Genomic DNA, 24,093 nt, shown 5'->3' with positions numbered 1-24,093 from the left:
ATCTTTCTGAAATTTCTAAATATACCTGCTCTGAGAATAACATCTGAAATCTAACAAACTATATGAGCCAAAAAAAAAATTTGAATATTTTTCCCCTTCAAGTATTAGACATCACTCAATAGTGTTCAAAGTGACCGATCCTCGTAAGAGTGTGTAAGAAGAGGTGTTTTATTTTTTGTGCCCTTTCCTCTTGGGTTACAAGGATAGCATCTTTTCAAAAGAACTTAATTTTGTACAAAACTCAAAAGAGTTTCCAATGCATTGTAAGCAAGACTGGATTTTATGGCCAGGATAGTCAAAATATAGTCTTTATGTGACTCAATATTTGAACATACACTGTTCGTAAGTGAAATTTCTAAAGCTGAAAACTTGAGCAGTATTACAATCTATGCAACTAGAGGAAACTATTAGTTTATTTTGGAAATATAAATTAATATACTATTACTCTGTGTATGTGGAACCATGTCTACAATATAAACCATGATTTGGGGAAATAATATGCACATAACTGCATTGCATTTAGACATAAGTATCTGCTTCTTTGATTTCAAAACATTTCAATGTATATGTTTATTTTTATTAGGCTGGAAAAACTTCACTTAAATCGATATGAAATTACCATTAAAGATTATATACAGGATATATAATATGTATATTCTGACTCCAGATAAGCTTAGCAGTTAAAAAGATCCCAACTTTCAAAATAAGATAATTAGAGCAACAATATTAGAGAAGGTAAGTGTAACTGAAGCGATTATTATGGAAGGTGAAAAGTGGACACATATTGTGTATTACCTCATTTGTCTGACTTTATATGATCTGAATAATGTTTCAGAAAAATACAAGGAAAATTACTTTTAATAGCACTTGAATATATGATTCTTAGTTCAAAGCCATTTGGTTTGTAATAATAATTATGCAGTGCCAAAAGTAATATTGAATGTGGAAAAACAATCTCTTAACTTCAAAGCAAATAATTTGTTACTCACTCTTTTTTTAACAAAAGCACATCTGAATTTAAAGTACTATTTTCAGTGTAATGGAAGTTTAAATTCCTGTTATAAAGCGTGAAGAGCTTATTTTGATTTCTAGCAATTGAACTTATGCTTCAAAAGGTTTAATATTTTACTTCATCCAAAAGTGTGTATCTTAGAGGGAAAAGTGCTCTAAAAAGTAATAATGAATCAAAGTAATTGCTCACTACGAGATATTGCTCTGCAGGATAGGAAGGTCAGACCAAAACAACACCAAATCCTTAGTAAATCTATTCATGCTTTATAGCTCAAAGACAGATGAAGGTTTTAAAACAGAACACTTGGAAAACAAGAACTAAACATGAAACACTCTCCATTGCGCAAGGTAAGTAACTGACTGCAGTGCAGTGTATTGGCACCAGACAGTCCAGGAGAAATTTGAACCAGCAGTTCTTACATAGCAATTCTTACATGGAATCTGAACTTCGGCTCACAGCCAGGTCACTTTGGGTCATGATTGACAGTGCTGGGTCAGTAGATTACCAGGTCTGGCACAAATGAGTGCATTCAGAATTGGGCGCAATTTTCCATTTCTAGGAGGAGATGTTTAGGTAGCACATCAATAGTGCTCTTCTGTCAGCAAGACCCAGGAATATGCTTTCTTGGCCAGCACTGCATCCAACACCCCAACTCCCTTTTAAGTGTAGGACGCCGGATCTGTTTATTTAGGATTGTTTCTAGCAGCTTCCTCAGAATCCCTTGCTTACACTATCATTCATAGCCATCAGGAATATGGTCATTAAAAATTCCAGGGTACTTACAGGTTACTTCTGGCCACCACATATAGGAGGACTTTGGAGGAAGAAAACATGACCTTCATGTAGGTCCATAACAAACACAGTCCTCACATGTTGTAGATGATTCTTAATACTGGAATACCAGTGAGATTTGGTGTGGTTATTGATAGCATAGTAATCACATCTGCATTTGCCATCAGTTCCTCTGGCAAGTTTATGATCACCCTATCACATCATGGATCACAGCAGGCTTTGTCATGGCATGTTCCCTGACTGTCACTGTATCACTACTGAGACCTCTAAAGATCTTCTTCCAGCAAAGGAAACCTTCATCTAGCTGAATGCTGGTGGTTATACTTGAAGGGCAATTTTTTTAAGAAACAGAGATCACATCACCTTACGCTCACTCATGCCTACCTATTCAGCCCAGTTTGAGTTGCAATGGAGTCATGAGTTCAGAAAAAGTTGGTAGTTCCACCTGGCTCTATCACTCCCTTTCCTGAGAAGCCTTCTGTCCGCCAGGGTGCAATGCACTGCTGACCTCCACCTAAATGTCAAACCCCCATTTACCTGGCTCTGCTTTCTGTCCCCCTGTGCTTTGCTACATAAAAATCTGCTAAAATAAAAATAGTCACTCCTACTTCTGCACTTCTTATAGCAGGAAGATACGGCAGGAACTTTCATACTGGAAAGTAGAAGAGAGGAAGAGTAACATGGGCCAAGAGCTAAAGCAAAGAAAAATGTCAAGGCGAAGTTCCCCAATGCTATGTCACTGGCAACATTTCCAGTGCCTGGTAACATGTTTAGAAGAGAACAAAAGCTCCAGTGGAAAAAACAAAACCCATAAATATCCCCATAACAAAAAAAAAAAGAGTATGCAAAAAGAGTTTTCTTCCCTCTCATTAATGCAAAATCCCCTTCTGATCAAATCAGTGCAATGCACATATCTGAGACAGAGACTGAAGATTTTACAGATCTCAACTACTCTGGGAACTATGGGCTTTTTCTGTCCTGAAATTAACTCTATCCAACATTCATAACTACACCCCCTCCCAAAAAAAAGGATTCCCAGCCATGCTCCAGATGAAAATGTTCTCAGGGGAAATATTTTTTTGGCAGCCTGCCATTCCTTGGACACCGCTTTTACAGACCCCACACCTCCCTACATTCGACCTCTCCTCTTGGTCTCTCCTAAATCCCTAACATGCTAAATCCTGACTCTAACATAAGCTGTGTGCTGAGCCTTAGCCAAAGCACCCCAGTCATGAGCTAGACAAAATACTTCTTTGGACATGTCAGTCCTTGGGCAGCTCCTTTGCAATTGTATTCCAACAGAAACTCTATGATTAACGACCCTGTGAGCATCCCCTTTTGGGATGTGGGTAAGATGCTCATGACCAAGCTAAACACCAACTCTGACATAACACCTGCAATCTTTAACTTTCTTGGAAATCTCAGTAGATCTCTCACTGCTCTTTTGTTATCCCCACTGAAAACCAGCAGAGAAAATGATGTGGCAGTTTGTTATCCATTTCCTTTAAGGCTCACCAGAGAACAGTTTCCCACTTTTATCCTCTACCATTACTTAGATTTAATATGTACAAGAGCAAAGTCAGAATCTCCATGACAACCCCACAATGTCATACCTGAAGTCACTGAATTTGCTTTAATAACTAGCTGTAGCTGGGATATGGGGGGATTATTTCAGTTTCTCATTGAAGCTACAGGACACTGGAGGTAGGACAAGGCTAAAAGCAGAGGTCTGTAACATACTCTTAATTTCGTTAATGTTCAATTAAAAGCAAAAATCCTGAGGGCTGAGTCAGCTGTACAACCACGTATAGAAACTGTGATCATTACAATCGGAATGAAGAGGGAGGAAAGGGTACAAAAAATGCTGAGAAACAGCATGCAGAAATAACAGGATGAATAACAGCATATCAGTCACATAACATTTATTTTCAAAAGTTACTGAAGATGTTAAAATGGACAGCATAATCCTACCCTGGATCAGCACTCCTGGATCAGCACTTTGTGGCATAAGGGCACCTTGCTTTTCACTTTTCAGAAGTGCTTATCACTGGGATTTACTTTCTCATGCTAGGGTAAATCTCATGAGCCTGCTAAATGTCAACAGCTGAGAGGGTTTGTTGAGATTCCTGTGGTTCTCAACCAGAAGTCTCCATTAGGGAGAAAATGGTGATGACAAAAAGGTTAGCTGGCTCTTCAGAAGATTAACTCAAGTGTGTTAACTGTGTCTGTAGTACTAGGCTGAGGAGAAGAGTTTTCTCAACTGAGAAGAGCAAAGAATTATTGCAATTAGAGCAAAATTCTTGGGTGAGGACAAAAAAACCCCAGATAATATCTATACCAAAACCACATATATCGTAGTTTCTTCTGGAATGCAGAAAGCTTATGTAAGAGTTAAAACAAATAAAGAAAAGCTCCAACAGCATTATGAAGTTTACATTTTAAATGCCTCAAAATCTACTGTCATAGAAAGCTGTAACTGCACATTCAAGTACTTTGAATTTAGGAGATGACAATATTAATATTGCTTTCATGGCATCCACTCAGCCATTTACAGAAGATCCAGTGTGATACCATCTTTAATTACATGACCATATCCAGTGCTCCCTGCAGTGTTAATATGAATGCTGCTCACTGAATAGTTAAGTTACACTCTATTTTGTTTCATCATTGCATAGATAGAGTTCATTTACTGTTGTAAACAGTTTACATTGTTTAGACTCTGCTCTCAATGCCAGTTACAAAATTACATGAATGGATTCTTTCCTAGCAGCCTCTATTACAGTTCATGACTGTAATTTCCAAATGCTTTACAAATATTCATTAAATTCTTTTTATGGTGCTTTTCCCTTGTAATATACTTTCTGTGGTGGAGAAACAGCCCGGAAAGGGACTAAGGCAATAAGAAAATATTATAAGTATTTTCTACTAATTTTGGATTCTAACTTGAAAAGTCCAGGACCTGCCTTTCAGTGAATTTAACATTCTGCAGTATGTAGTAGTTTATTTGGACAGCAATAGGTGCTAACTTCTGTGCCACAGAAGACAAGGAGAGATGTACAGAAAGTTAAAGAGACAGAGAAAGAGACAGGGAGATCCTCCAGGGTCTTACTCAATTACTTTCATCATATGACCATCCTGTGACCACTTCCCTTACTCAGCACATGGAAACCTGAACAGGCTTGTGTGCAGCACTCTTCACTGCTGTCATCCATGCAGGACAAAGAGGACTGCTGAACCAGCTTTAATCCATGCCAGGTTTGCAGTCTGCTGTGGGTAAAGAATAGTGCAGAAGCCGGAGCAGAAGTTTACCAAGGGAGCCACCAGCAAGTCCTCTCTATGCTGACAGGAAGGCTTCAAGCACTTTTGGGTTTTCCCAAAATACCAGAAATAGAGAATGCAACTGTCACATTTTAATGAATATGTTCAGTTATTACATGTAAAGTCTAATTGTATTTTCAAAACCTTGGTTATTTTGAAGCAAAGTTTTCTTAGATAGCAAAAAACCATGAACTTTTAGTGCAGCAATCTTCCCTACTAAATATCAAGCCCTTTCTCCAATGTACACGAACAAAATATTTCTTGTATTGTTCTGAGCCACGTTTTTTGCTTTTAGGCAGAGAAAGAGGCAGCCCATGCCTGGTATCAACCCTGGAAAATTCACACCCAATCAGGTAAAGACTGGAAAAATTAAAAGCAACTAAACAGGCTCTTCTGATAGAAAATATTAGGTTGTTTTAATTATAAGACTAATGAAGTAATAGCATTTCTTCAAGAGCTGATTTTTAAAAACATTAGGAAATATCACTGCAGAGATTAAAGCCTTCCAGATATAACATAGTTAAGAAACAGATGTGCTTTACAAATGATGAGCTGTGTGCATTAAGGAGAGTGTGGGAGATGAGCGTTGGCTGCTTCAGTTTTTCCCTATATAGTCTACAGTGAACATGATGACAGTTTTCAGGGAAAAAAAACAAACCAAACCAAACCAAAAACCAAGGAAAACACAAAACAAAACAAAAACCCAAACAAAACAAAACAAAACAAAAAAAACCCACACGAGGTAAAACATACCAAAACCAGAAAAATCTTTACTCTGGCTAAAGCATGAAGATGAACATTTGCAAGCAAGATTCCTTTCAAGAGCATTTTCAAAAACACAAACCTTCCCAGATACGGCATAAGAATCTACGCAGTGAAAAGTCAGGGATTTGTCTAGGGCTTCCAGACTTCAATTGGGCAGAATCTAGAAAACCTAAGACTGGGTTTCAGGCAGAGCCATTCCTCCTTATTTCTTTCTACAGGCATGCCTGGGATCATTTTTAATTCTGTCTGTCTCTCACTGTCATTTATTATCAGATACTGAAGGATACATGGAAGGACAAAATTTAAGAGGAAGGAATTTAAAGTTAATGATAAATGGTAAGGGAAGTCATAGGACATTGCAGGAGGAAGGGAGAAAACAGGACAGTAAAAATTCAAAGCTGTGAGGACCATAGAATACTAGCAAGTGGATGGATTGAGAGAAGAAAGTCAGAGTTCGTAGGCAATGATGAGAAAAGAAGGACAAAGCTGAGGACTGCATTCAGTGCCCAAGGGCTATAGCCTGCTGCTGAGCTGCTGCACTGCTCAGCAAATGCTGGTTTCCATCTTACTCTGCCCCCACAGAAAGTCTGGCCTTTGGCAGCCATTCCAGTCCTACTTGGGAAAACAACATTACAGAACATCTCTTGAAACAATTTCACAGACTAACTCTCACTGTGAGGATTGCTCTATACAGATCTTTTCTCTTTCTCAGTTCATCACACCACTCTTTCTCGTACTTGCCAAAAGAATACTTTAACATTAGTTTTCATCACATATACTTATTGTCTAGAGATCATTGCTTTAAACCTCATTCACCAAAGTACGATCAGCAAAAAGTGACTCGGGGCAGTTGTTAAAAAACATTTATGTAACAACACCCTTCTCTATCTTAATACGTTATTACATAAGTAAATTATCTGAGATCTTAACACACTGCAGACACTACCCGACTTGGACTTGAAATAAAAAAATTGTTTAAATTGTTTATGTATAGTGACGCAGCACAGTTCTGATTACCTATTTACCTCAATTAGAATCTAGTTCCCTCCAAGTGAAACCAGAAATTCAGGTTTTCAGGAATGTTTATGTCAGGGCATCACCCTTAACCTTTGGCAACTACAATGAATTTTCTTCATACGGAGAGAACTGAGTGATGTATAATGCTCAGAACCCTGTTGAATAACTTATCACAAACTAAAAGGAAGACTATATTGTGTTCACTGTGTGTGGGACTTGGAGCTTCTGAGTCTTTTCACGGTCACAGTGGATGGATTAAGTTTGTTTTTCTTTTTAAAGAGAAAAACATAGAACATGTGAATAGTTGTGTATCAAATAGTTGTGTAAAAAAAAAGGCTCATTTCTACACTATGTAAGCAGCAGAGATCTATCAAAGCAACAGAACAGCACTAGTTTATGTTTTTAAAAGTCTGTCTGTATGTTTGAAAGTGACTGTCTGTAGCAATACGCTCTAAGTTTCGCTGTATTTTCCATACTTTGAGATCAACACTGTGATTTTTCTTTGAATAACCATTACAGTGTGAAATACAGTTTTGGAAAATAACAGATCCCATTTTTCTCTTGGCTTTTGGATAACGTTTTCTTAGCGTTCTTGTTAGCAGATATAGCTGACTGGTTGGTGTTTTTCCAGAAACAGTAAATTTATGTTAGACTTGAGAGAGTTTTATTGATGAGATGGCAGAATATAAGAGAAGATATGAGAAGAGGCATAGAAGCAAAAAGGGAAAGAGAATTAAATTATACTTCCCCACTTATTTTCTAAACAAAATATTACAGTTTAATTTGGGAAAGTACTCAATTTGAATAATTTTAAAATTTAAAGGGGTTTTGTTTCAATTTTCAAAGGGAGGTTCAAAAATACATAACGCTTTTTTTATTTTAATTTTGTTCAGCAATGATTACATTATCTGAACACAAGATAAAACCAAGCAATACTCTTCACTTTATTTCAGGGAATATTTTGATTTCATGCAAAGCTAAAATGAAAGACTCTTGATAAACCTCTCTGCTTCTTTCTTCCAGGAGAAAGAAGACATTTTTCCCTTCTCCTGTCCCATACTTATTTGATAATGAATGTGTGCACTAGAACACAAGTGATAGGTTCATCCACGTAAAAGGGGACCTTTAACTAGAAAGAGGCGATTTAAACTTATGTTTGTAATATATTATAGTCACTATCCTGCTGGAATTTACAATGTGCATAGATGCTTAATTACAGTAATATGGAAAACAGCACTTTAATAAACAGAGGTAATATTTTGGAGACTGAATGTCTATGAGCTTACTGCCAAAATTAGGCAGAACTTTTGCTACCATTTCTTTGTAGCAAGACGAGAAATTTCAGGTTATTGCCAGAAAAAAGTCTTTATACTTCTAGACTGAAGGAGTAGATTCACCATACTTTCATTATGCAGTGCCTTTAAAAACAGATGGTTTCAATTTTACTAATCACTGACAACTCGACTGTAACACTGAACAGTAGCTTACTCCACACAATCCCAATGGCTGCAAGGTTACCATAGCAAATGTAAAACTCCCACCTACCCTGGCAGACTGACCTTGTGTGTATCTGAGACCCAAAAGGAGCCCCAGGTTCCACTAAAAAATCACTGGGGCGGAGATGAAGAAACTGCAGGAGATTACTGTCTCATGTAAAGAGGGCAAAATGGACTCCGAGCCCCTAAAGCCTGTTTTGGTCCAAGAAGTATCTTTGGTTTGTGTTACACCATTGTTTTTATAAGAAATAGCAAGCTGTGCCCTAAATAAAGGGCCTGTCAGGGCTTCACAGGCTTTTACAATAAAGTAACTGTGTGGGATTGTTTAGATAAAGAAAAATTCAACAGTGAGTAAGATAGTTTAATGGCAGGCATTTCCTCTTCCAGTCTAAAACAAATTTACTGTCTTGTAAACGTAAATACCAAGATTACTTGTGCATTAGTCTAAAAATCTGTGACACGTTGTGCGTAAACCTTTCCCAGAAGGACTTTGGTGGGCCATGACCGTACTGTCACCTGATTGTGTCGTAAGGGATTACGCACAACATTACATTCATTTTTCAGTAGTTGATAATGGCAGTTGACCGTGCCACAAACAGAAATTGATTTGCTCTGAGTCTGCTGCAGGATGACAAACCATTGCACCTTTGGCTACTCTTGCACTCAGTAATGACTGGAAGTGACTGTTTCTTCTGTAGGAGTAGTATTACCAGGCCAAGCACACGAGTTGTGGAATTTAGAATAGCTCACCCAATACTGGTTTCACTGCACAACAGGAGCAAAAGATAATAAACCAGTAACCAAATCACAATCTGATAGGTTAATTTGCGGAAATATCCATAAATTAATCTCATTTTGTGAGTGCCCGCTTCACTACTGTGTAATTAATTTTAACATTTGTATTCATTCTCCACAATATTAGTCATCTGCATGCTGTATTATTTAATCTGCTCTGAAGTTCTTCCATATGAGAAAACAAACAGTAGGTGAAAGTGATATCATATTACTTTTTGTGATGTTTCAGTTACATAAGTACAATTTAAGAGACTAAAGTCAATCATTAATGTTTGTTCTCTGTTGTAGTTTTGCACCTGGGTAAGGGTTCCATTGCATTTAAAGCTTGTTCTGATACAACTACTTGCATTTGGAGTCAATGAAAGGCTACCACTGTTTTTAACACCCATTGCTTTGGGATTCAGGGTGTGAAATACAGCCATATTATCACCTCTTTAAAAAACCCTCAAACTTAAGATGTGTTCTTGAGATCCTATTTCTGCTGCATAGAGTCTTTCAAATAATACTGTAAAATCTTGCAACAATGTTAGTAGTACCTGTATATGTTTGTACTTCTATACTGACATAATATTCTGTAAAAGTAGCAATAACTGTGCTGTTCATAACCGAGGAACAAAGCGGAAATCTTGAGGTAGCCTTAATGTTAGCACGGTACAGAGAACACAAATAACATGAATTAACACTAAGGGAAACTCAAATAGACAAGAAAATTTTCAGTCATACATTCATTTAAACCATTACAGCTTCCAAAAGCACTCAATTGATTTTCTTGAGAAAATCATTCCAGAGAAATTATTTTCTTTTCTCACAGAGAAACTCACCTCAGTACAGAAGTAATAGACAAACCCTGGGAAGCAAAAGCCCCCCTGTGCCTGCCCAAGACACTGGTGGCAGAGCAGATATCTCCATCCATTTTGTGCAGAGCTCTCTCTTGGACACTCACTTGGGTTCACATCTCCTCAGACTATTGCCAGCAGTCTGGTGGATTTGTGTGATCTGTTGGGTCAACTTTCAGTGGAGGACAACCAGAACACTCTGTCCTCAGAGGGATTCCGAAAGGAACTGTGCAGTCTGGCACCCTCAGGTGACTCTAAGCCAAATGACAGAATGGTTTTCCATGGAGGGACACATTTCTTAAATAAAGGGTCTCTCAGCTTTCAGACTAACCTTGTCAGGGTGACAGATGGGAAGGGTGACATACTAAAGATACCTTTGACTTCCAGAAGTAAAGCTGGAGCACATCGAACTCCATATCAGTGTGTGTATTTTCAGCCCAAGACACAGGATTTCTTTTGCAAGAGATCACACCACCATGTCAGAAAGGTATGTCGGCATCACAGGAAGTTTCTGGGTGATTTTTCAAGCATTTTAGCTCTGTAATAAGAACAAGATCTCACTTTCTCTTTTCTTTCCTTACAGATATTCAGAAAACTAATAATTATCTTTCCATTTTAATCAAGTTGTTATTCTGGAATAACATCCTAAACACCCAGGTTTACACCCTTATCAGTTGCACAGTCTGAGTTTTCCTGTCATTTCCTGATAGCTCATCAGCTAGTGTGACTGAGTTTATTTCTGGTTACTGTCTTTGTTAACATTAACTTGTCAGGTTTGGTGCCTGTGTGTCTCCCTCCCTTTCCTTGTTGGCAAAGTCCTCAGATAATCCTGAAAAGAAATGTTCCCACACTCCATGTACCCATCTCTATGAGTGCAATTGAGCAGCTCGTCCTCATCACCACCACCCTCCTCGTGTGTCCCTCAGGTTTCTCTGCGTGTCCGTGTGTATGGCTCCCTTCACTACACACCTTTAGAGAAGCAAAGACTCCTTCCATATTCCCTTACAGAAACGTCCACTAACTGAAATGATCAGTAATTTCAAAAGGAAAATTGAGGTTGGTGTGTTCTCAACATTTCTGAAATTCATGGTACATATTCATTCCAATATGTCAGTCTTAGATTTCTTTTTTTCTCTTTTGCAGTGAGGTTTGAAAAGTTGTGCTGCAAAATTGTTTGTGCCACAAATACAGAAAAAAATATTATTAATTAAACTAGAAATATATCTAATTTAGTGAGAGAAAGCTAAGGAAAAATGCTTACCAACATTACTGCAGATAAATTTATAATGTAAAATATTATAGAGTACTCTGCATAGAAGTAGTGAAATGTCAGTTAGTGCAATCCTTTATGGAGCCATCACTTATCCTTAAATCACTGCTTTGTTTTTCCAGTTTTTATTGATTAGGATTAGTGTACCAGCATGAAATAAAGTATGTATTGCTACGTGGTTTAAATGATAGAGAAAACAAATGCTTTTTCATGATCAATATTTTGTTTGATCTTCTGAAAAGCTATTTCCAGATGATTTCTAGGCCTGTCTGGAGAACTGAAAACTGCAAAGATGTAAATTTCCATTCTAATTTCTTATAACACTCATGTTTTTCTTTACACAGATATGAGGTGAAAACCTGAATGTCAACATTTAAGAAAATGCTGATGAAGGATAAACTTCTTATGTAAAGAAGTTTAATTTTAAAGATTTAACACAAGAAGGGCCTTCAAATATCTCCTGTATAGTATTGTTTAAAAATAACTGAAAATTGACAGTTCCTCATTCCCAGAGCAGTAAATATATAATAATATTTTGTCTTTTTTTTTAAATATCACCCAATAAATTATATTCTTTCTCTGCTATGCATACCTTGCTTACATAGCTTGAAAAAGAACAAAACATTTTACTATAGAAAAACATCTGAGTCTGATGAAACATATTTTCTCTACTAACCTCTTTTAAAATTAAAGTGCAGGTAAATTTTGTGTCATCTAAACTATGCTGCTGGAAGGCTGCTCAGCATCATAATGTTTGCAATATCTGCTATAGCCTCATGTTAGAACATAATGCCTGCAGGATAATAACAGGACATATCCTGGGTTTAGCACTGCATCTTTGGTAGGGAGCAAAATTAACAGATGGATAAATCTGTGAGGGTAAAGTCATTGATGCCTGCAGCCTGGCTTGACTTAGAGGCATTAGTGTAGATGGGGCAGATAGGTGTGATGCGTAAAGGACCAGTTCCTGAACGGCACAGGGACCTGTGCAGTACTACCACTTCCTTTTGTGTCTATTTATTTTCAGCATGTCTTTTTTTTGTGCCACTCATGAGTAAGCAGTCAACCATCTAGAAAAAAAAAGCCAAACACTTGTTTAGAAATATATAACTTCCTGCAGAGATGAGAGGGTTTTTTGTGGGGTTGTTTTTTGTCCTAGTAGCTTGGTCTTTGCCCACTGACAGAAATAAAGAATTGTACAGTGTCAGCACCTATGGTTTTGCTAAACAAACTTACAATAGGTCTGTAATTAGACATGGCAGTGATGTACCCTTGATATTGCTTATACAATAGTTCCAGCCTTTGGTGAAGTACAAAAGTAAGAGACCAAAGTAGAGGGGCTTGTGCACTTTTCACAAAATCCTATATGAAAGTAATGGGGGTAGAGGGAGCCATTGGTTTGACCTTGTAGGGTATCTCTTATGTTTTTACGTCTTAATCTCTTCAGTATGATAGAATCTTACACAAAGAAAGTCTTCTATAACCAACAGCGCTTTTCATATGTGACAAAATAATTCTTCACAGAGATACCTGACCTAGTTTGTTTAAAATGAGCTCAGCTTTAGGACTTCTTAGCCTAGCTGAACTGCTGGCTACTATTTCTCAGTTCTAAACCTGCTCAAAGATCACTCAGCTCTGCACGGCTCTGTATTGCCCTGGGCGGAGAGCCATCAAAGACAACTATTGAGGAAACATTGTACAATACCTGGAGAATGTTTTTGCCAACAACATTACTCAAACACAACTGTTCTATGCTAGCATGTCGAATGTTTGTTCTTACTGAGTTGGAAAAAAACTCACCAAACAGGACTATTGAGTTGCTACAACCAGTATGTGGACTTTTTTTTTTTTTCTCTAAAAGGTACTGTAAAGGCCAACTGAGTTTCACCAAGTCTTAGGGAAAGCTAACTGGCTGTATTTGCAGGATGTGTTTTAAGGATGTTGGTTTTCACATGATTCATTGCCAGAAATTTCATAATAGGGTAATGAAAACTAGTAGATAATGATTAGAATATATAATGTTCACACTAATGTCAAACAAAGACAAGGTAGGATAAAATTTCTTAATTTCTCAGAATTTGAATGGATAAAGTCATATATATTTAGAAAACCACATTGCCAGAAAATAGGTGACCTTAATTAGACAAGTGTTCATAAACTGCTCATCTACAATGCCATAATTCCTTCCACTTTTCTAAGAGACACATTTTCTGGACATGGATATGCACATGGATGTATAAATAGTACAGGCACTTGAAAAAATTTGACCCTTCACAGTTTGGTAAACAATTTCCTTTTGTGTTCAGTATAGTCTTTGAATATTTAAGAAACGAACAGAAATTAAGTCAAAGTTTGATATGTGCTTGAAGACAGCACTGGAATGCTCAACCATAATTAAAGAAATTAAGTCAATACATTCATGGCCTTTTTGGAGTATTCCATCATTCAAATTCAAGAAAGGCATTTCCAAGTCAAAAAAAAATCAAAAGCATGATCTAGCTTTGCAATACAGCCATCGTCTCATGGGACGATTGCATGATCTTAAAAATATCAGTCTTATAAACTTTATGTTCTGTGTGTACACATGTATGCACACACAAAAAAACACCAGAGATAAAGCATATCAATTGAAAGAAAAGATGGAATTTCACATGCAGCCTTTTCAATGTTTCATAGTAAATACATATTTTGGTGATAGAGACTTTTTCTACAAAAAAAAAAAAAAATATAAGAATGACTTTTGTACTTCACAGGTTCCAAGAATATGCAAACAATCTACCAATACTTTGTGTAGTGAGGTTAGCAGTGAACAACTTCTACAAGTTCATTTCAGTACAAGGATTAGTGGTGATTCTGGTGGTGTCCTTAGGAGTTTTTACTGTGACAGAAAGGAGAACTATGAGAGCAAGAGAGAGGGAGCACACAGAAACCACAGTGGATTACATTCAGTTTTCTGAGGTATTCAGTAGAATCTAAGGTTTCGCTTTTAAAAAAGCCTCTAGATATTTTGACTGTAAATACCACTTTGAAAAATGACCCACAGGAACCAATGAAACCCCAAAAGCCTCACTTTGCAGGAAGTCTAAAACAAGTCAGCCCAATGAAAGCTTTATTGTTCACTTATAGTAACTGAGATTCAGTCAATGTATGAAATAGTTAAAGCTGAGTCAGGCAACAGGAGGTGAAGGAATTAAGGAGATTGACAAAAAATAACCTACAAGACACGTCTACTTTCAAAAGGTTGTTTAAAAAGCTCACTGTGGAATTGACTGGTGAAATTTCATTGATTAGGTTTGGGGCTCAGTTTCCACCAGCTGGGAAATCCTACATAAGGTATAAGAGATAAGAAATGTTTTCGAAACTGACAAAAGTTAAAAGTAATTGCTATGATCTCCTTTGACCTAATCTACTAGGACTTTGTATGAATTTGCTTCCCTCAGCAGAGCAGTCTTGTGTCAGTAATGCTGGCATGAACACATGGAATGAATGATGGTCAATGGCACCCTGGCCTGTTCTCAACAATAGTGTGGCCAGCAGGACCAGGGCAGTGATTGTCCCTCTGTACTCAACACTGGTGAGTCCTGTGTTCAGTTTTGGGCTCCCTCACTACAAGAAAGACATTGAGGTGCTGGAGCATGTGCAGAGAAGGGCAATGGAGCTGGGGAAGGGTCTGGAGCAGAAGGAGGAGGAGCAGCTGAGGGAGATGGAGTTGTTTAGTCTAGAGGAAAACGGGCTCAGAGGGAATCTCATTGCTCTCTACAGCTGCCTGGAAGGCAATTGTAGTGAGGTGGGGGTTGGTCTCTCCCAAAAAACAAATGACAGGAAGAGAGGAAAAGTTGCACTAAGGAAGAGAATTGGCTGTTAGAAAAAGTTTCTTCATTAAAACAGTTGTCAAACATTGGAACAAGCTTCCTGGGGAACTGGTGGAATCACCTTTGGAGGTGTTCAGAAGACATGTGGATGTGGCACTTGGGGACATGGTTTAGTGGGAAACACAGGGGTGCTGGGTTACCAGTTGGACTTGATTATCTTAGAGGTATTTTTCAACCTCAGTGATTCTGTGATTTTATGGCTGTAAGTTGACTTTCAATAAAGAGCCAACAGGTCCATCAGGATAGCAGGCAAGAGCCCTCTCTACACTCCATCTTTCCTCTAACAAAAAAAAAAAAATCATGTCACTCCAGCAGTGAGGTGTTTTCTTTTATTTTTGCTTCATTAAAATTAACTGTGCAGCTGGGCTATATTTTTTCATCCAGAACAATTTGCACTATGTCATTTTCTTGTTTAGTTTAAACAACTGGCAGTAATAAAACAAGAGCAGGTGAATGTGTTACTATGGTTCCTGTTTGTAGTGCAGAATAACAGACACAGAAAAAGAGCACAGAGACAGGAAGGTCACACTCTTTGCCAAGACGATTTATCTTTTAATTCCAATTCTGGTATTTGTCAAGTTATTCTCTCTGATCATCCTTTGTTGGATGTGCAAATTAAATTATATGATTTTATCTCCAGTAGCGTTTTTTGTTTGCCTTTTTCTAAGTGTTATGTGTCTAAACACAGAAAGAAGAGCATTCCAAATTCATTGGATGCAGCAGATACAACCTCATTCAAACTACCTTAGAAATGAAAAATCTGTCTGGCTCATGGTTTTGACTGCTACCTGTGATGCAGAGAAAACAGAAGTACCAAGTGCTCTTACAGTTGCTAGTTTATCATTAGCATAGTTTGTGTCTGCTTTTGGTCAGATATTATTTAAAATAATGTTCTCATGGTACCAGATTTATTTCCTTGTGAAGAGAACGTTCACTATGTGACTAGGGTTTGCCAGATGAACACTTCAACTCCCCAACTGCCTTGTCCCACCTACCCCAGGTGGGGCCAGGAGAACACACCTGTCTCCAGAGACACTACAGACAATTCCTTCACAATCTCTCCACCTGACAGGTGTGTACTTCTTGGATGTATTTAATCTTGTGCAGCACATGTTGGGACTGAAATGCTGCAGCAGACAGAACCCAACCCATGGATTTACCATTTTTATCCTCTATTCACACAGATTGTTACTAATTTCATCCAAGTCATCCACCTAGGAAGGGATTGCTCAAGCCAAAGGAAGGAAGTAAAATGACCTTTTTTTAAACAAGAAATCATGCACAAATAAGAAGTGTTTGACTCTTGGCACAATTTAGTTCTATTATGTAATATAAATATACTAGCAAAACATAATATAAAAAATTCTCCCTTCAACTTTAGCATACAACTTCTACCAATAACCCTTGGTCTGAGGATAGCAACACAGTAAATAAATTTCATTCTTTCTCAGTTCTGACAGCCAAGGATACATGAAAATGGCCTTTGTTATGAATAGTGTTTATTTTTTGTTTTCCCCAGATGAGATGTTGCAAATGTTTTCTGCCCTTTCCCCCAGATATTGATCGACCTTATCAGCTCTACCTCAGTCGTATCGGACAGTCAGAAATATCCAGGAAAAAAAATTGTTATCTAAAGAATTTTCTCACTTTCCTTCTTGCTTTACTTCATTGTCTTTTTTACCAAGGAAAAGTAAAAAAAGCATGCCTTTGTCCCTGATAAAAATTCACAGAAACTTCAGCAAGGAGACAAACTGGTCCACTGCAGCACTTGCTGAGAACAAGCAATGACCCAGCATTATTCTCTGCCAGAACTGATAACACAGACCCAGATGGACTATCTGATCTCTAACTGTCCCTATAATAAAGACCATGTCAATATGTTGATAAAAGAGGGCCAGATATATTTGCTTGTTAATACCTCTGAAGGTCACAGGCAAAAGAAATTTGACTACCCTGCAAGCAGCTTTCAAGTTTTTATTGGCTAAGCGTAAAGAGTGGCCCTGTCATCTCTCACTGTAGAACCTTTTGTGCCCCTCTATTCCTTTGTTTCAGTGACTTTATCGAGTAGCCATGCATGCATATGAATGCAATATTTAAAATAGTTTCTACACAAACATGCGGAAATCAGCTGCTAAAGAATGTGATTGGTTTGGTTTTCTTCCCAAGCTTCCTAAGAGTCACACCACGAATAAAGTCTGTTTCTCAGAACAGAATAGCCAGTGTTTATTTGTCTAATAAGATGGAGATGCAATCCAGAAATAAAATTCCTGTTGTCTCTGCAGATGTACAGAAGCTGGCTGGTGCTACAAAATGTGCATTCAGTTAGGTCAAAGACTGTTGATCAACTGTGCCTGGCAAATATTGAAAGCATAAAAAATACACTGCAAATATATGGTAAATGTGCATTTTGGCAGGTGAACACGAGATTGTAAGTCTTCCATTCTTTGTCAGTTCTGTGCTGGAACCACAAAGGACTGCTATACAGGATGCAAGGATGCATTAGAAACTTTGCCTATTTCCACAAATGGCTATATCATGGCCATGAAAAATTGGCCAACGCCAAGGGGAATTAAAATCAAAATAGATGAGAGAAGATAAACTTAGGTCAGGGCAGAGAGTATGATTTAAGCTTTGAATTTTCATTAAAGAGACATTAGAACAACTTTTTTCTAATTGCAATCTTTAAGGAAAACAAAGGGTAGTTCTTTAAGCCATCATTACTCTTGTTCTTACTGTTGCACTAGGATAACAGAGGTGTGAACTACAGAGGGTGGGTGAAAGGGAATTCTTGGAGGAGATTGTAGCAAGGGATCTCCCAATTTAATACAAGGCAATAAAAATCCTATCCATGAGGATGAAGAGCTCAACTGGAAATGTTCAGCAAAGCAAAGAGGTCTATATTTTGGCCATGTTTGAGTTGGGATGACTCTCCAAATGTCCTGTAGAGGTCCTTTCTAACCTCAGTTAGATTATTGTTATATGTGTGTGGGCTGATAGCAGAAAGTCTTATATATATATATATATGTAGATCACTAAAGCCAAGTGAATTAGAGAGAAATCTGAGAAAAGACAACATGTTTAGCCAGATTAGGCTTGCTGTGAAATTAAAAGCTCATTTTGGAGAAATTACTTCATCTGAGAGCTGGGGAAACTCTTCATTTTTTCCTCTCCAGTGTTCTACCAATCTATAGAGAAAAGTGTTTTCTTGTAACTTAGTCTTTACTATAAAGGGAAAAAGGTATATAAAAAAGTAAAAAAACAATAAAATTGATTCAGTAACAAGTAAAAAACCAGAGGTTATACAACAATGCACTTTGGCAAACTTAACTTTGTATTTGAAGCTCTAGATATAGAAAGATAAGGACCTTAGGAGCTGAGACGTTGTAAAACTGAGAAAAATTACTTTGAAAGTATTAACAGCATGAAGAAATCTGATGACTTCTAATAAAGCTAGCTCTTGAAAGAGAGCAAAGGCCAAGCTGAGCAGAATTAGAGCCTACCGCCATTTATCTAGTGATTCAGAAAATGCCTTCTCTGCAGATTAATTTCTCCAGCTGGAAGAATTTTTTTGAACATGACCATTGAAAATGTTGTCTGGCTGAATACAGAAATAGAAACAGCTGGTCAGACTCTAGAAACTAAGGTCTTCAGGTTAGAGATTAATCTTAGAGTTGCCCTAAAATGCCTCTAGCACAAATCCTACAGCTGATAAAAGACTGGCATAATCATATCTGAGCCAATTTTCCTAGCCCATTGCAGTACAGTGGGCAGATCAGGTCAGAGATGATGTTCCAGGTCCAAACGAGATTTAACTAAAAAGCTGCATCATCATCCCTCTAAAGCCAACATTAATTCCGAGACTAATAATGAATGTCACTTATGCTGTTTCTTTGCACAGTGAAAATTTTTGCCAAAACATACCTTTGGAACTACAGTCAGACCTGGTTCAGCAAACACTGCTTCTCACTGCAACACACAGAAGTAACCGTGCAGCCCAGGCTGATTCAGATCTCACTCATCATCACCAGGGAGCCAAGTAACTGATTCTGTGTGATTCCTGATCTATTTCAGAATATTTAACAAGATCTGGCATGTTTCAAAGGGGCAGAAGAACATGGGATGGATAATTAAACTCTGTAAAAGTTTAACAACTTCATTTGTACTCTGTTGCTATATCAACTTTTGCTCTTTGCAATACTTGCTGTAGTTAAGTTTGTCCTGAGAGTAGAGATTTGCCTCCAGGGAAGATGCACATAGTCTAGAAGAAACCATAAGAAACTTATCTCTTAGAGACTCACCCATCATTCGGAAGAAAATGGAAAGGTGCAAAGGTAGCTTGCTTTAACTGATTAACTGGTAACTTTGTAGCTGTTTAAACTGAGCACTGTTCAGGGCAGGGGTCATATATTTTCACTCTCTGGGTAGCACAAATAAAAATAATGAACCATCACAGCAGTAACCAACTTGACCTTCCCAGATGATTTTTAAACAACTGATTAGGGTATACCACAGAGGGAAATTATTTAAAACAAAATAAAACCCCTCCACACTCTTCCTTTGGTAATTTATTTTCCTGTGACCACGATGTCTTTTCCTTGCACATACCAACTAGTGCTACTACCTCTAGGACCACCAGAGGTTGAGTGTGGCAGGGCACAGCAAGAGAAAAGGCCATGACCTCCTGTCCCAAACTTATCTAACATAACAGAAAAGAGCCTCAGTTCACATTCCGTGGGTTACTCACGGCTCAGCTTCGATGCTCTGGTCAGCAGCTATGTAGTTGGCAGGGATGTAGCCCGTGAGCTTGCGGCCAGGACAGACTGACCCCGCTGGCAGGAGGAGCCTGGCATACCACCATCCCTCATGGGATGCATTCAGCACTTCCAGCTTATCGCCAGCTCGGAAGCTCAAGTCCTCCTCAGTGCGAGCGTCGTAGTCGAACAGTGCCACAAAGTTGCAAATGTTTGCTAGATCCTGGCCAGGCAGCGGAGGTAAAGGTTTCTCTTTAATCTTACTCTCTAGCTCCTTCTGTCCTGCTTGGAGATCAGGTTTTACCACAGCAAGGTTGGCAAAGACTTGGCCTCCTTTGTCTTCCTGCTCACCATTTCTCCCAAAGAATAAGCAGGAAAGGTAAGGCTCCAAACAGGGACAGTGTTTCTGGCAAAAGTTTCCCATCCTGATTCTTTGTTCCTTCCTCTGCTTCTGCTTTTCTTTTGCTTTTCCTGGTTTCAAGACCTTTAGACCAATTTTTGCCCCATCCACATCTTAGCTTTTTGCAGACTTCTTCTCCTCCTTCTCCTTTGGCACAAAACGAAGCAGCTCTTGGCACAGCTGGAAGCTCCTCTCTGGGTCCCACGGAGAGCTCATTACAGACGACTCCCAGTTAGGGAGTGAAACCTGAGCATTCAAGTGCCAGCACACGTGTGGAGGGAATTTCTCACTTCCTCTTCAGAACAGGAAAGCAACACAACAGCTGTGCTGAGCTCTGAGAACAGGAAAGTGTGGAGCCCCTTCTGTTACAGCAAAACAATAACGTCAAAACATGTAAATAATGGAGGCTTTTCAATTCCTTCTGCTGGGGATGGGTGTTTTCTTATCTCAGATGTGGTCTGGTCATATGATCAGTGGTGAATGTCTGTCTTGGCAATGATTAACCAAACTGACCTGCCTGCTTCTTCAGCAGTCTGACGTGGACAGCTTGAATGAATATTTCTTTTTGTTTCCTGGTTTCTACTGGTTTCAGTTTGTAGTGGGAAGCCTTTGCTCACCTGAGACTGGCAGACGCCCTCACGGGGAGTGCACCTGTGGCTCCCGCCCTCACTCACACCTGGGCACATTCCCTGCCAAATACCTGCCCCTCAAACCAATCCACTGGCTTTTCTTTATTCAGCTGGGATGGGCTCTTTTTACAAAGAAAACCAAATACCTGTGGCTTACAGTAATAAAGCAGTATATTTTAATGCATTCCTTATTCTGCATTTTAAGGAAACCAAGGCACTAGCAGAAAGCATTTCTCTAGGTGGCTGTCTAATTAGATAACCCTATATAAAAATAATGGCTGTTTTCCGGTCACCATGTAAACAATGACATTGCATTGACCAGTATATTCCCATTTCTAAAGCATCTCTAACCCAGCATATAGACCAAGCATGGGTGTCTGATACTGCTGTGGCAAAGCAGGCTGAAGAATTGGCTGCCATATCTCAGTGGTGCAACCCAAGATTTGTAACTCCTGGAAATTGCCACAGCCTCGAGGACACGCAGTGCTTGGAGCAGGAAGTGCAGGAGAAAGCCTGTCTGCACATAGTGGTGGCCTTTCAGTAAGAGACAAACTCTTACAGATCAAAGTCTATTTATTGAGATCAATCAAAACTCACACATAGACCTATAACTTACCAGTGATCAAAACACCTGAGTCAAATATTTTTGTTTTCTTTTCTTTTTTTTTCTTTTTTTTTTTGGTCAGGAATATGGTGCTGTTTTCCAAAACCGGTTATACATCTCTCAGTTCCATTTAGAGCTGCTGACTTCTGTTCCACTTTACTAGAAAGAACATAACTAAGTAACAGAAACCAAACGCGCTTTCATCATGGCTCTCATGCATTTGAATGAGGAGACCAGTGGCAGAGGCAGAGGGCTACTGGTGAACTAGGCACTGTGGGATGACTAAAAGATAGCTCCACTGAAAGTGATAGTATTAATATCAGGTGCATCTCCACTGAAGAGGAATGGGAACTGCTTGCACACACTTTCGCAACACTGAAAAAGAAATTAAATAAAGGCCATACCCATTAAAGTACCATACCCATTAAGTTATCACTAAACCTCATCATCTTTTGGGTCTGATAAAGAAAAGGTATGCTGATTTTGCAGGTTATGATAATCGTATTTAGCTTCTGAAGCACCACTGGAGATGATTTTTTGCCAGGAGTTATTAATCATTTAATAGTAAGAAGACAAATATCCAAGAGATATTTACTTTTCCTAGGTGTGAAAAACAATATCCAAAGGAAGGAAAAGCCTATATTGATAAAGAAACTATCTTCATTAGTCTTGTTTAAGGAATTGTCTACATTTACTGAAAGCAGAGAATATTAGAAACTACTACTAAGTAATCTGGTAGTTTTCATTTTGCATATTTGATTGACTTTTCCTGTAATATTTTGTGGTTCTGGCTACTTGGGCATTGATTTGGCAAATACTTGCAAACACATTTACTGCCCAGAATAGTTTCATCAAAGCCATTTGCATCACACAGAATCAATCTGTAAAATGCACAACTCTTTTCAGTATCAAGTCCCACCTTTACACTCAGGAACCAATACACAAACACATTGGAAATCACACTGCATTCACTGAGACCACTCAGATAAGTATTTATAACTGTAGCTACAACAGGGTTTAAGCCTACAAATATTTGTGTATATGACTACCTTATCTCAAAGAGCGCCAGGCATTAAATTCATCTTCTCTCTCAATTTGTGCCCCTTGGCTTTACAAGAATGGAAAGAATTTTGCTTGAAGTGATTAATAACTATAAATCAGATTATTTTCATCCTGATCTTCAGGACCACTTCTATGTATTAAACAAGTAGACTTTAACAAATAGCCATTAAATTAATTAATCAGATTTAAAAGTCTTCTCAAAAAGAGAGAAGATTGGAGTTGCTGAGAACCACTGAGCAGATTTCCTATCCCATGTGGGAAAGGCGAGTAAGTGAGCTGTGGTGGCCACACTGCAGCAGCTACTGCAAGGGTCTTTGCTCCCATCCTGGTGACTTTATTGAGGATTCACTGCATTTCTGAAAATAAAGAAGTACTCTTAATGGTTTAGAGACTATATAATTTTATCACAGGCAAGAAAAGAAAATTAGCATGTAATAAAAACGTTCTTGCTGGTTTTACTGAAAAACATAAAATCTGATAAATCCCATAATCCTGATTTTCATATTCACAGTTTGGAACAAATGAGGATAATCATGTATATTCAGGAGCTTTCAATATAAACTGTTGTCCAAGTCCTCTGCATTTGTATTATGTGTAATCGAATAGAATAATCTTTGCATTACCTATTCCTTGGTTTATTTCTTTTGTCTTGCATCCCACTATATTTTCCTTTTTTTGCAAAAGGAGGCCAAGCAGTTTTGCATTGCTTATTGGCCTTCTGTATCTTTATATAATTTTTTGGGGGGTCTGAATATCAGAGCAGAAATTGTTCAAAAAAATAAGCTACTGGATGTAAAGTGACTGTAAAAAACTTAATCAGAGATATTGATAAATTTTATCAGCAAAAGTGCTTTAAGAAGGATACAAGGGTCTCACCTCATTCTTACAGCCAGCACTAGCTAGTGAGAAAGATGAATTTATTATAACCAGAATGGCACATTTACAGTATGAATACTGAAATTTAGTACTCTGGTCCCTATATTATAAAAAAACACCAAACACTAATATTGCAAGTAATTTCTTAAAATATGCAACTCCTTGAAACAAAGATTGATCATTTAAAAGCTGTGTCTGACAGGACTATACAAACTTAGACTTTAGAAAAGAGAGCAAATATATTCAGTCAAGTAGTACTTCCACTTCAAACTAGGTAATTTCCCACTGCTTTTAATGTGTATTTCCTTGTTCCATAAAGAAAAGAGTGTACACTGATGCTATAGGTTTGAGGATGACAGATATCTGAAGTTACTTGTTATATTCTATACGTTGCCTTTAAAGTCCGGTATAAGTAAGACTCTTGCAAGGAGCCTTAGACCTGCTTAAAGGATTAATATGAAGTCCTCTAAATCCATTAAATCAAATTCTAATTAACTTAGAGTCAATATCCCTTAGGCCTTGTTTATTCTACAAAACAATCATGTTTAAACATGGTGTTGAAACATATTTCTCTTAGCTGACTGAATGGACAGAAAAA

At 38.0% G+C, this 24,093-nt stretch overlaps 1 protein-coding gene across 1 annotated transcript in view; it reads right to left on the bottom strand.

Moving 5' to 3' along the window:
• Positions 1–20,763, bottom strand: part of FRK (fyn related Src family tyrosine kinase) — a 49,172-nt gene extending 28,409 nt beyond the window's left edge. The window contains exon 1 of the mRNA XM_010402671.4: positions 19,918–20,763. Coding sequence (XP_010400973.2) covers positions 19,918–20,348 — 431 coding nt within the window. The 5' untranslated portion in view covers positions 20,349–20,763. The remainder of the gene's footprint in view (positions 1–19,917) is intronic.
• Positions 20,764–24,093: the final 3,330 nt, after the last annotated feature.

Source organism: Corvus cornix, chromosome 3 (assembly GCF_000738735.6).
Source record: "Corvus cornix cornix isolate S_Up_H32 chromosome 3, ASM73873v5, whole genome shotgun sequence".
In the NCBI taxonomy this organism is placed as follows: Eukaryota; Metazoa; Chordata; class Aves; order Passeriformes; family Corvidae; genus Corvus; species Corvus cornix.
Note: the sequence above shows the minus strand (reverse complement) of the source record. Positions and strands in the feature narration are given on the sequence as shown.